This window comes from Sinocyclocheilus anshuiensis, unplaced genomic scaffold, assembly GCF_001515605.1.
Source record: "Sinocyclocheilus anshuiensis isolate Anshui unplaced genomic scaffold, SAMN03320099.WGS_v1.1 scaffold1365, whole genome shotgun sequence".
Taxonomy (NCBI): Eukaryota; Metazoa; Chordata; class Actinopteri; order Cypriniformes; family Cyprinidae; genus Sinocyclocheilus; species Sinocyclocheilus anshuiensis.
Window position 1 is genome coordinate 1,263,831 of NW_015551032.1, and position 14,473 is coordinate 1,278,303.

General features: G+C 36.9%; 1 protein-coding gene across 1 annotated transcript in view; it reads left to right on the forward strand.

The window, feature by feature from the left end:
- The window catches only part of LOC107661266 (uncharacterized protein C4orf22 homolog), a 65,147-nt gene that overhangs the window by 10,988 nt on the left and 39,686 nt on the right, over positions 1 to 14,473 (forward strand). The window contains exon 3 of the mRNA XM_016450764.1: positions 11,663 to 11,753. Coding sequence (XP_016306250.1) covers positions 11,663 to 11,753 — 91 coding nt within the window. The remainder of the gene's footprint in view (positions 1 to 11,662; positions 11,754 to 14,473) is intronic.

Sequence of the window (14,473 nt, forward strand, 5' to 3'; positions counted from 1 at the left end):
ACGATAGAACCGCTCGGCTCCGAAGCGAAAAGCTGAATATGCGTTGCATCTGCTGCCTACTTATACTCACGCTGTAATCAGCAGCAGCTGGATGCAATAATCTCATGCCAATGTGCATTGGCTCGTTTAGTTTACACTCGAAGTGGATTGGTCCCTCTAAGCGAGATCCCAATTTCGTCGGTCAACCGACGTGACGTCGGGAGTGACCGACTGAAAGGGAACTAACAATAATATTGATAAGATAATAATAATATTACGAATTCTACTACTAATAACAATGTATATATACGCACTAATGAGCTGCTGGATTCATGAATATTAATCACGATAATAGTGAGTGCCAGCCAATGAGATTTTGAGCGTTTGCGCATTAGTTCCGCCCACTACCGGAGAAACCGGCAGTATCTATGGTTGTTCTTAAAAGCTAAATAATTCCAAATGAACTCTTTTCTTTTGACAGGAGGAGAGGGTTGACAATTAAACTATGCAACAACAGGCAAAAGGAAGACAGCTCAGTTCCACTGGTCAGAACATTTTGTAATATACAATCCTTTATGTTTTCTTAGTCTGTCTGTGGTTAATAGCCACTTTAGCTTGCTGTATGATTAGAAGGTCTTGCAGACTGATTGGGTTAGAACCACAAACCTAACATGTGCAAAGCAGATTAATCTAATAGACCACAGTGCTTGTGATGGAGGAATCCTGCTGAATGTTAGAGTGAGATGAAACAACTCATATCATGTGGCACGGACATATTTAAGGGTCATTTAAATACCTTTTCCTACATTTTGTACATCAAAGTTGCATGCAAAGGATATATTTTTCTAACATAATGCACATTTTTGGCATTTAATGGTTTAAATGGTAATGGTAATGGTAAACCAGTCAAAAGATTAGTCCATAAAATTCATATGAGTTAATAAGTAATCAAATTAATCAATATATTGTTGATATATTTTGATTTATTGTAGACTGTGGCTTGACAGCACAGGTTAAAATGTAACATTTTGACAGAACCCCAATCGTATTAAAAATATCCTGAGTATAATTTAATGATGCTGCATGTTTCATTTACAGGCCTTCCTCTACCACAAACGTCAGTGGTTAACAATGAGAGGCCTCTGTAAAATAAAGAGTCTAGTATGTGTAACTGATACATTTGACTCAATATAATCAGAGGTGACACAGAATTTCTTTAAAAAGAGGAGTTAAGTAAATTGTCATGATGGGTGGAATTTCCCTTGACGTTTAACAGCCCAAAATAATATTTTCCATAAGATTCTTTTTCCTCCAAGTGCCCTCAGGAAAAATATTTCACAAACTGTACCTGCTGATTTTTAGAAATCACTGTACTATTGAAAGCTGCCATCTGCCAGGCCAGTATGAATAGAATCTTTCTTTTTACTTCTTATTTGAGAAAGATTTTAAGCAACTGAAAGACTGAATTCTCAACACAACATCTGTTATTCTTAGAGATATCTTAATCATTGTCAGGGATCCTTTTTAAGGGTAATTCGTCTTTTGTAAAGCGTGAGGTTTTTCGATGACATTCCATCAATAATGATCACAATTATTTGACAACACTTCAGCCATTTGATTATAATTAGAAATGGGTACAGATCAAATTTATTTGGCATGGGATGGCCGGAAGTTAGAGCTCATGGCAGTGTTCGGTATTGAATTTCTTTCATTATATTCCAAGCGTTAAAGCCTGCCTCTCCTTTCAGCTGCACAAACAGATAGTTAAATTGAGCTCGAGAGCAGCTAGACGATAAATCATTATTCATAGTGTTGGTCAGTGCATAGCTGAGAGAGCGCCACTGGGAACACTTTGTGTCCTGTGGTTGATAAAAAAGCTTCTTATTTTTCTGGCCGGCCATAGTCCCAGAGCTCTTTAACAGTGTTTGAGCATGGTAAGCACATTCTTTTTTTATAGATAGGACATTGAAATGAAGGAAATCGATGCAGTAAGCTGAAGGGCAGGCAAATATCTTGCTGCCATATTCAACAATTTAGTTGCTAATTTCTTATATTTGACTCGCATTGTTGTTGAGCAGTGGAATATTAGCTTTCAGCCATGTTTCTGTTTTATAGAAAGGGGAAAAGATTGATGTTTTTTCCAATCTGCTTGAGTTAGGAACACTTGTTATTAGGAACTTGGGCCCACTCATGCCAGTGGTCATTGCCAGTGGTCATCTGTCCAAAGCAAGCAGCTCCCTCCCTCTGAATATTATTTACATTGTGCTTTCATGCAAGAGCGAGAGAGAAACAGAGAAAGATATGACCAAGAATGAACTGCACTTCAGTGGCCATAGTTGAATCATCTCTCCAAGACACAAAGTTAAGTCTTGCTGTTGTTCATTTTAATATTCTTGCAGATATTTTTGCAACATTGTAACACACAGTCTCTACTGCCCCATGTTTCTTTCAAGGTTAAACATTTTTTATGAAGAATTATATACAAATCACAATGTTTTGCACTCTCTGCTGTCACTTTCCAGGTAGTGTTTGTAGCTGTTATGGTAAATAAAAGATTAATTATTTTTTTGTAAAGAAAATATGAGGGGAAAAAACTGGACACATTTGAATATATTTTAAACTAATTTTTAATTTTTTTTGTAGTGCAGCCAGTACACATTTAATTGTGAAAAGTGACTGATTATTATAAATACACCTAGCTTACTTTCCTCTTTTTCCTCAAGTTATTGGGTATATTTTCTAAATTCTGGGAGGAAAAAAATGCGAAGAAACATTTTTTTCCTCAATTACAGATATTTGGGTCATTAAAGCACATTAATTCAGAACTGGAACCAAGACAAACACTGCAACATGTAAGAAGATGAATGATAAACACCATCCAAATTATTCAAAAACACCCAAGTTTCACGTCTTGCTGCACCTGATCACTAGCTACAGCAATTGCTGTGTGAAGGCAGAGGCCATATTAATTCTCTCAAATGAGGCCTAATATAGAGTCATGTCAGATTGATGGGGAATGTTCCATTTGGCATCGTTTGTGGGGGTAGTTCTCACTCTCCAAGCGTGACTTTTGCTGTTTCCCTAGCTACTGGATTGGGGTAACCCCTTTTACTTGCCTCCTCAACACCTGTGTTTACATTGGGGCCTCGGCCCCCATGACCCAGCAGCGGTCCCTCGCTCACACTGAAGATGAAGTGGGCTCCCAGCTCTCAAATATATGCTGCTCCTGCACTTTCACCACTATGCAATTCCTTTCAGAGTTCCATTGTGGGCATCAGCAATAGAGAGGTGTAGGTTACATTCCTCCTTCTTATTGGAGTTTATTTGAACACAGGGGGTGAAAACAAAGAGAACCTGCACCATATTATTGCAGTGTGAGTTTGGGAAAAGGCTTCTTTATGCTTCTCTTTGTCTTTAGGTTTGACAAGCGCTACTAATGCTGCTAAACCGTAAATCATCTTTGCAAGTTGCATATTGCTGGAGAAGGAAAGTCAGCACAGTTGTTTTAATGAATAAATCATTGGCTTTCAGTTCAGTTAATTAATTTATTTTCATTACACTTAAGCGCAGATCGTTTTCATCTTGTTCCCTCAGTTATGTTACTAGAATTGATATTTGGCCATTTTTAGATTATTGCCAGTAACGGTAACCATGCTGACTAACAGAACATTATGATAAAGTCTTCATTTGATTCCACAAATTCCATTTCAGTCTTTTACCCTATTCCCAGTCTCATAGGTGGGATAGTGATGTGCCCTGTTGTTTTCCTTACATCTGTCAGGTTTGATGGAGAAAAAAGTCTACCATGAAGATTAAGCATGGTTGGATTAATCACCATCCTATATGCGCTTTGTGTGTGTGTGTGTGAGTGTGTGTGTGTGTGTGTGTATCTCTTGAAACATTACTCATAAGAACTTGTCCAAACATTTTTGTACAACCTACAGTGTCAAGAATATAACATCTTTAATGATCAAGGCAGAGAAATATTTTTATGAAACAAAATATTCGAGGAACTGCCTGTATGTAGTCCGATCATTCACATTGGAGCCATGATTCAGCTTTTATTTCTAGGACTTAAATCCCGTCAAAATACAGTATCTGTCCTGAACATTTACGTGCTGAGAGCATTTAGAAAGTAAAAAGTTGAATTGTATGAAAGAAGTGAAACTTATACATCTCTACACTACGTGTGAAAACAACATGGATTTTTTTTTTCAAAAACTGGTTTTGAGACTCAAAACATCTGGAATACCATACGTTTGAGCTAAGGACTTTTGACAGGGCTAATAAATTTCATGACGGGGGTTGGATATCAGTATTAAACTGTAATGTACACTTTTGGAGTCAGCTTACGCTAGGAAACTTTCAATTTGCAGTTATGAACTAAATCTCTCTATTCAACAAATTTGTGATTTAAAACCCATGAAGGCTTACAGATTCTCTTGTCATTTAATTCTTTTTGGACTATTTCACAGTGTTGAGTTCTTATATGTGCTTTTCTTCTCCTTAACTCGCCTTGTTATTGACACAGTTACACTTGAGGGCTATATATCAAGAATAAAGGCCATCTGTACTCCATTTTGGCAAAGAATCTCTTTTATTATCCTTCACTGTGATTAATTACTTCTGTGGGTGCATGGCTAGTCCAAATGATTCCCCTCTTTTGTGGTCACGAATTCAAGTTGACCAACTCACATGCATTCATTAACAGACGCAACCTTATGAATGCTTTACAGTCAAAAAAGCACCAAAATACTCGTTGATTTAAGTGTAAACAACTGATTAAGATATACATAACTTTTTTGACGCTTCAGAAATGTACAAAAGAGCAAACGTACCACAATGAATTGACTTTCTCACTCCTGTGTGCAAACACACACTGACACACATTGTGCCCTCTGTCTTTAAATTGATGCCGACCAGCTGAGTGTCATGCCTTATGTCCGAAACACCCTTAAATTGAATGTAAATAACCAAACCCTCTGTGTGCATCAACACCATATTTCAAGGGCACTTAGGCTTGTTCTCTAAGGGCTATTCATCATAGTCCAATAAAAATGGGGGCTTGGTTTCTTTGAGACTGCATGTCTAGGCTGCTAAAGCCAAAAAAAAACATTCTCCCCCAAAACCTAAATTCTGGCAGTGTATCTATGCTCAATATAAAGACACATGTTATCTTGTATTTTGACTATGCAGTAATACTTCACGTTATTTTTTTTTTTACTTTGCACATAAATCTGTCCTGACAACCTTGTGCAGACTGATTTGGAAACACAATTAGACACTGAGACACAAGCTCCACCTCTGTCCTTACAACCCATGCCACTGCCAGAAATTTGTGAATATTAAAAGTATGCTCATTTTGAATCCAAATATTTACACAGCTGTGAGTATCTTTTCATCATAAGTACTAAACTAATGGAAAACTAGTGATTCTACAGTGAATTCTAGCGTAGTTTGCTTGCGTTAGGAAATAAAGACTTGCTGCTTAATAGTCCATCAACTGCAGTGATACAATTGTCAGTGGTGTTATTATTATTATTATTATTTATATTTTCATTTTGCATTTGGTTTAGTAATTTTAGTACTTTAACCTAAACTTATTTATTTGAGTTTATTTTACCTTTTTTAAGTTTAAGTTAAGCCATCTAATATTTATATTTTATTTGTTGTAAGATTTATTTCAGTTACTAGAAATTTTTTTAATAGTTTTAGTTAAGAAAAACACTGTTTACAGTAAGGCTGAATTGATTAGCATTAACAACTTGAAATGTTAAAAACAAGAGTAGAAATTAAAATAAATCTAAATGAATACATGTAAAAGTCTTAGTACTTCATGCATAAACTAATGTGTTGGAAAGTGTTCACACTTTATCTTTATGTATGTGTGTGAAGACATGAAGTAATAATAGAATAAGATAGACTTTAGATGATAGACGTCCTTTTAGGCCTATATTTGTTGCTGTAAAATTTAACAGTCCATTTTACAGTTGTCCGCTAAACGATGCAAGACTAATCTAAAATACTTGTGCTAGGACATTAGTCTACAGTGAACAATGAGATCAGTGTGGCTTGAGTTACACCCTAAAGTGTTCCAAATTTCTTCCCATTACTTCTTACATAATAAGAACACACACAGTTCCTCTCATATCGCTGTCTATCACTGACATAGCATCCTGTTTGCATTATTATTATACTTGCTCATGGTACTGCTATTCCAACCATTGTCTTCCTAATTCAACACAGCCCTGATTGTTGATGCACAGTGACATGTTAGCATATACTTGCTAGGTAACGTCATCCATGTGTGTTGAGGAATGGCTGCGTGAAAACTTGGAAGACCCTGTGGATTGCATTTTTTAAATAGATAGCCAATGAAGTTATTCCTGAGATGTACTCAAACAGGCTGGTCATATTTTTTAACACCTCTGCTTGTTGATACCAGACATTGTTTTGACAAGAACTTACTTGGGTGGTCACGTAGCATTTTGGTGGTATGACGTATTCAGGCTGCATTTCATGTTACACCTTGAGGAGGAATCAATGTACAAATTGTGTGAATTTGTGTAAAGAATGACCAGTTAAAACACAAACATTAACGGAAATAGCTAAACCTTTTTTTTATTATTGTTTTAGCATATAAAAGTAGATTGTAGATATATCGCATGGTACTTGACACGGGCCCCAGATAAACTTTGACAGTATTATGGCCCCTGTGCTGCATTCACTGAGGAACTGTAACAAAGGCCTCTCATGCTAGTATTACAGTGCCTGGCATCCGGCTGCACGTTTATGAACTACAGGCAGCCGAGTAGTTGACCAAAATAAATGCCATGTGTGTGTTCCATTTACTTAGAGCTTTTGCCCCCAGTTTCTTTTCATCATCCAGAATAAACAAAGCAGGGCCCCAAGTGCATCATGGTCTGTTAAATCCTTTCTGAGCAGCAAGCCTGTTTGTAAAAGCCCCCCCACCTGCCACCCTGTAACCCGAGTATGGCAGCAGAGGTGGGGTGCGGGGTCTTATTAGGAATATTATGTCTTCAAGCCAATACAGGTGCATAACTTTTTGATTTCACAGTTGTTTTCTCAATGACTGATAACAAATATGCATCATTACAGGTCACCTGTTCATGCATATGATGTTTGTGTTTACGCTACTCCTGTACTAGAAATAAAAATGATATATAAATCCTAAACTATATTTCTGTCATGACAACTCTCGGAGGGATTAACATACAATGTTAATGTATTTGGTCTTGACGGAATAGATCTGCTACGCTGCTGCTGCTGCGGCAGAGCAAGTACCAAGACTTGCTACTGCCAATACATCCACAACTAGGTAACGTCATCCATATGTGTTGAGGAATGGGTGTGCACAAAATCTGGAAGACCCTGTGGATTGCATTCTTTAAATAGATAGCCAATGAAGTTATTCCTGAGATGTACTCAAACAGGCTGGTCATATTTTTTAACACCTCTGCTTGTTGATACCAGACATTGTTTTGACAAGAACTTACTTGGGTGGTCACGTAGCATTTTGGTGGTATGACGTATTCAGGCTGCATTTCATGTTACACCTTGAGGAGGAATCAATGTACAAATTGTGTGAATTTGTGTAAAGAATGACCAGTTAAAACACAAACATTAACGGAAATAGCTAAACCTTTTTTTTATTATTGTTTTAGCATATAAAAGTAGATTGTAGATATATCGCATGGTACTTGACACGGGCCCCAGATAAACTTTGACAGTATTATGGCCCCTGTGCTGCATTCACTGAGGAACTGTAACAAAGGCCTCTCATGCTAGTATTACAGTGCCTGGCATCCGGCTGCACGTTTATGAACTACAGGCAGCCGAGTAGTTGACCAAAATAAATGTCATGTGTGTGTTCCATTTACTTAGAGCTTTTCCCCCCAGTTTCTTTTCATCATCCAGAATAAACAGAGCAGGGCCCCAAGTGCATCATGGTCTGTTAAATCCTTTCTGAGCAGCAAGCCTGTTTGTAAAAGCCCCCCACCTGCCACCCTGTAACTTGAGTATGGCAACAGAGCGTGCCCAAAGGGAGGAGTGGTGCGGGGTCTCATTAGGAATATTATGTCTATTATAACTTTATAACTAATGAATATTATAACTTTTTGATTTCATAGTAGTTTTCTTAGTGACTGATAACAAATAGGCTTTCACCAAAGTGGTTTGTGACTAAGGCCCTGTTTACTCTAGTGCGTTTTCATTTTTATTTTAAATGAAAAGCTGTTTAATGCCACTCAGCGGGTGTTGCATGCATCAGTCCAAAAGAAGTTAAATAAAAAGCGCCCATCCATTAAAAAAAAAAGGTGTCTCGCGGCTCCTGGGGGTGAACGGGGGTGCTACTCCTGTAGCAAATCGATGTGTTTTTGTAAGAAAAATATCCATATTCAAAACGTAATAATCACTTTAATGTAGCTTGCGCCAACAGTTGTACACGGAAGCAGCTCCGGGCGGACGACGTATGAGATGACGCCGGTGAGTCTCATGAAAACCAGCGTTTGTTAACAGGAGCAAAGGAAGCAAAGTTTCCTTACTTTAGCAAAGGAAAACCAGTCTCCTCTTGGCTTATATCGAAATCCTCCAACATTCTTCTTTACAAATCCTCGTTTTGTACTTCTAATAAGTGACCGTTGTTTTGTTTTGATCTCTCCCCTGCGCTTCCGCGTTCGTCACTTCTGAGCGGCGCATGCGCAAAGCTGACCTCATACGTCATCCGCCCGGAGCTGCTTCCATGCACAACTGTTGGCGCAAGCTATATTAAAGTGATTATTACATTTTAAATATAGGTATTTTTCTTACAAAAACGCATAGATGTGCTACAGGAGGCCTTTGTTCACCCCTCGGAGCCGTGTGAGACACTTATTTTATGGATGGGCGCTTTTTATTTAACTTCTTTTGGACTGATGCATGCAACACCCGCTGAGTGCTAGGATGACTTGAGGGTGAGTAATTTATGGGCTAATTTTCATTTTTGGGTGAACTAACCCTTTAACTAGCTACCTACCCATGCTATTTACCTGCTACTAATCTCTCTCTCGGTCATCTGCTTCCATCTTCTGTGATCTGGCGCTGATCCCCTCCTCACCTGCAATACAAGGAAAGTTAAGACTGTTATTATCAGGTTTATGTTGGACTATTGCATTCTGAACAATCACTCACCTGCTTCACTGCTTGTCTTCTGGTTCTACCAATAAAGTCTGTTTGAGTTAATGACATTTACCTGTGTTGATCCTCCTGTTTGCTGACACATTACAGGTCACCTGTTCATGCATACGTATGAGATGTGTTTTCACTACACCTGTGCTAGAAGACTCATTGAAAAAGTGCAAAAATAATATATAAATACTAAACTACATTTGTGATGTTAATGAAAATTTGAAGTATACATGCAGTATAAAATTATGAAACTATTAGTTTACTAAGAGTGTTCTTCGAAGTATACTTGCAGTGAAAGTCAGCTAAAAGTATATACAGTAACTAGTAAACTAACAGTAAGAAAGTTCACTTGTAGAATAGTTGCAAAACTAAAGAAAAACTAAGATGTACTCAGAATTTACTACTGTTACACTTTAACTTACTGTTACTAAAAGTGGTCCAATTTAGTCCCAATTAGTATTGAAATAGTACACACTTAGATATAAGTATTACATTGATATTCATACTTAGTATATAAAGTGCATTTGAGCATTTCTTAACTTACTGAATTTTAAGTATACTTCATTTAGGGTAAGTCCATGAGTAATCATTTATTAGACCAAAATGGCGATTGTTCAAAGTGACTTGGTTTTTAATAAGTAGATGGTATGTGTTCACCATCAAGATGATCAAAATATGTGATGTGGTTACTTTACTTGCGAGAACTTTGTGAAGTTTTACAAGCGAATCAATTAGCGTACTAGCTTAGCATACAACTAGCCAATTAGCCTGCCGCTTAGCCTATAGTCAAGTCAAGTCAAGTCACCTTTATTTGTATAGCACTTTATACATTACTGATTGTGTCAAAGCACAAGAAGGCATTATTGTGTTATATTCCGGTTCCGGTTGACCTAATTAATGCAGCCTAACAATCCTTTAACGGATTTGAATTATATAAATTTACCTATACCTTATGCAAAGGCTCAATTATATATATATTTTTAATGTTTTTATTTTATCAGGCATTGCAAATGGCTACTCCTACTCCTACTCCTCTACTAACTAGGATTTACACAAGCTTCAGTCTGGATCCAGAACACCTGAGTTGGTGAACTCAATTCACAGTTGAGTGAATTATTCATGATTATCATAGAGCTATCGATGCCACATAACGAGGAATAAAACTGTTCACAAACTTCATTAGTTCTCATGTGTATGTTCACACATTGTTTGAAGGTGCAGAAAAATTAGATTTCAGAGGTTTTTTTTTTTTTGTAAAAGCTAAATAAACTTTTTTTAAGGTCATGTTTTGTACTGTTTGGACCTTGACAGCCATACTCAACATCCACTTTTGTTGAATGGATAAGAGGTGTCTGAACATTGTGCTTGATACATCTCTTTGTGTTCCACAGATGAAAAAAAAAATAATAATAATAATAAAAAATCAGGAGGGTGAAATAATAATTTTCATTTTTGGGTGAACTGTTCCTTTAAGATTTGACTTTTTTCTTTTTTTTTTTTTTTTTGTAGGGAGCAGACCAAGTTTGATAGGTTAAATGAGGCAGTGTGTTACATTTTTTTCTGTGATATGAGGAGAGGGTAATCTCTGCTGCCCTTTTCACCCGTTTTTGCTCTCTGCGGAACTGAGAGGAAAAAAAGAGGTTCTCAAATACTTGTTTACTGGCAGACAGATGATTCTACAGGTATACTGCAGACATTATGAATGTTGAGCAAATTTGGGGTGAATGACAAGGCGCTATTGCTGGTACTGCACTGTGAAACGTCTGAGAGATGAATGCCAATGAGTGTTATGTCAGGTGTACAGGCTGGAGTTTGCCAAATCTTTGCTTTCATGGAAATGGGCCAAATAGCACAGAGAGAAAAAAACCTTCCTGAAATGACAGAGATAATCATTCAAGAGAGGATTTATTCAATAGCAATTCCCACTACGATTAATTACCAGCAGTCTTAGGGTGGAAGCAGTATGATTTATTTTATGAAGATATCATTTTGTCAGAAATCACTCCTTGAGATTATTTACATTTTTCAGGCAGCATATTTCATACTTTTAATGAAACCAGATATTCTGGATAGTTTTATAATCCGTATCATTGTTACAATGACTGTAGGCGTTTGGTGTATTTTACAGTTCAGTTGCAATTTAAATCAGAGGAGTATTTGTTTCTCTCAAATATTTTGGATGCATTTTTATTAATATTTCTTGAAGACAAATATTGTTCTGATATATCTTTTAAAAGGTGATTTGACTCTGAGGTAAAGATAAAAAGAAATACATCCAAATTCATAAGTACTTTCATATCGTAATACTTTGATCCATACAGTGGATTTCTGAAAGAGTTTTATTTAAACACCTCGTTTTTTGGGTCTATGAAAATGCATCAATATCAAAAAGTAAGCAACAATGTTTGTCCGTGAGAACAAATTAAACTGAGAACATTTAGGCATGAAAGAGATTTTTAAGAGACATTTCAAACTGTTTAAATGTTGTCTTTTCCAGGAAGCTGGCAAGTACAGGAAAGGAACTCAAAGATAACTTCCTGAGAGCCCTGGCGGAGTGGGAGGAGGCTAACCGCAGTGGGAAAATGACTGTGAGTACATTATTGCAGCACTCCATTTGCTACGTAATGGGATTCCCCCAGAATATTTCTGCAATTCCATTAGGACGGGAACACAATCCACACGGTGTCAGATTCAGGAGGGTAACCCCCCTTCTCTTGCACACCTTGCAACATTTTTGCATTCGAATGTGGATTTTTATTTTAAATTTTAGGTGTGCGTCAGGTAGCCTTATCAGTGGCGCACGAAATGCAACGACGATGTAAGTGTCATTGCCTTTTAATGCTGTTGTTAGCCTATCCAGTTGAACCCACTAGATGCGTCGCTGCTACGTTGTTCATTCAAAATATTGCAGAAAAAGAACAATCAATGCGGGGAAGATGTTGTTTACGTAAAAACCAAAACCAAGCCGTTCACACAGAGCGCATATTTATCGCATTTTCTAGAGGGACATCTATCAGCGTTGCACTCGTGTCTCGCACAAGAGAGCGGCATGTTTAGAAAGCTATGTAAAATTAATGTAAGTTCAACTTTTAAAAAACATGTCTCAAGACTTTATGGCGGTTTTCCCCATCCCACTGCATCTCAAGTTTATAAATGAAGAAAGTACTCTTTTTGATTGGTTTTCGGTCCTTTGTATTAAACTATACATACATGCATGATGCTGCTTTGTTTCTAATTGTTTAAGTAACTTTATTAATTATATATGGTTTATAAACATTATTATTTTTATTTTTTTTGACGTGACGTGGCCAAGTATGGTGACCCATACTCGGAATTAGTGCTCTGCATATATCCCATCCAAAGTGCACACACACAGCAGTGAACACACACACACCGTGAACACACACCCGGAGCAGTGGGCAGCCATTTTTGCTGCGGCGCCCGGGGAGCAGTTGGGGGTTTGGTGCCTTGCTCAAGGGCACCTCAGTCGTGGTATTGAAGGTGGAGAGAGTGCTGTACATTCACTCCCCCCACCCACAATCCCTTCCGGTATGATACTCGAACCTGCAACCTTTGGGTTACGAGTCCGACTCTCTAACCATTAGGCCATGACTTTCCCCCCATTTTAAACATTATGCGCTTTTTTCAAAGACAGTCATGTTATTTTATTATGCTTTGAAGAAACGTGCATAATATTTTGCTCGATGCGCCCTCTTGTGGTCTCAGGAGAGAAGCCAAAAGCTTGTTTTCCCCCTAACTGAAATTATGCCTTTTAAATTAGAATATAATTCGAATATTGATAATATTTAAGTAAAAAATTCGAATTTAGTTTTTCAGCCATTTTGACAGCCCTACCACATTTGGGCCGTTGTATTTCACCAAGCAATTTCATTTGTTCTAGATTTTACAAGGCTATTTAAATTAACAAATAAAACATTCGAGTATAGTCTGGGAATAGGCAGAGAGAATGGTTTTTATTTACTCTATGGCAGGCATATTCAAATGGCGGACCGCAGTCTGGGTCCGGACCTCGGCTTGGTTCTAACCGGACCATGAGACATAATGGCAATGGCAGCACCATTTTCCATTTCTAAATAAAATGAGCAGCGCTTCACAAACAACAGAGCGGTTCACACCACAAGCGCTCAGGGTCGTTTATTGTAATGATCTGTTAAATCCTCTAATATTTTTTATCTAGAATAAAACACACTTCATTCAAGCCTTTCCTGTGTGAGTTGTTTCTCTATAAAGACACTGAAGTGCCATTAAGAGCTGCGGATGACGTGGTTATTTTAAAAACAGAAGCAGAAACACAGTGAGCAGCAAAATAGATTGATACTTTTGCTAAAACACTGCAGAAAACAACAATGCTGCAAATATATAGTTATTTTTACCTATCGTACTCAGACTGTTCAAACCAGGTTTGGAACAAGACTTTTTATTTTTTCATCTACATTTAGCATTATTAATCAGTATGTTAAGAGCATTTTAAAAATAAACATTTAATTGTTCAAATTGGGAAAATTATTTGTACATTGCAAGGAAAGACAACATAAACATTGAAATTACTAGTTAACTTTGTTTTCTGCTCGTGATGAGAGCGTTTTGATTGTTTGTTTTAAGCAAAATATATAAAAAATACTCCAGACTTCAAGAGGAAAATTCTGAACCCCCATACAGTTTCTTTTCTGTCACATGGCCTTCTGCCTTACATATGTATCTAAACATAAAATATAATAATAGCTTGATAAAACATCTGATCTTATCTTTTAATTTTCATTCATATCTAATTGTGCTCAGCTGAAAATTCTCAGAAGCCACTGGCTATTTTGACTGTTTATTTTTTTATTTTTTATTTTTTTTACAAAGCATTACTGGTACCCATATATATAGCAAATATAGAGACCGGACCTCTTGGAACTTGAATTGAATACCCCTGCTCTATGGGAACAAACAATGAGTAGGTATAAATCTTTCCCTGTTTGTTCAAGTGGTAACTTGACTAACTATTACAAGACTACAGTAAATAACAGCAATTCACTTTATCCAATAGCATTTCCCACTGACTAATTTTTTTTTTTCTTTTTTTTGTTTTGTTTGTTGTGAACATTCAATTGAGTACAACAATCATGTAGCATATTTCAAGTTACATACAATGCTCAGTGCAACCATGGAGTATCATGGCGCTACAATTATGTACAATTACCTAGTATGTTTTAACTATAAATTATACTCAACCTTCATTAAATTGTTTCAAAGTATAACCTGTTTTCCTTTTTACAAAGAAAAGTAACGTTAAAATAAAATG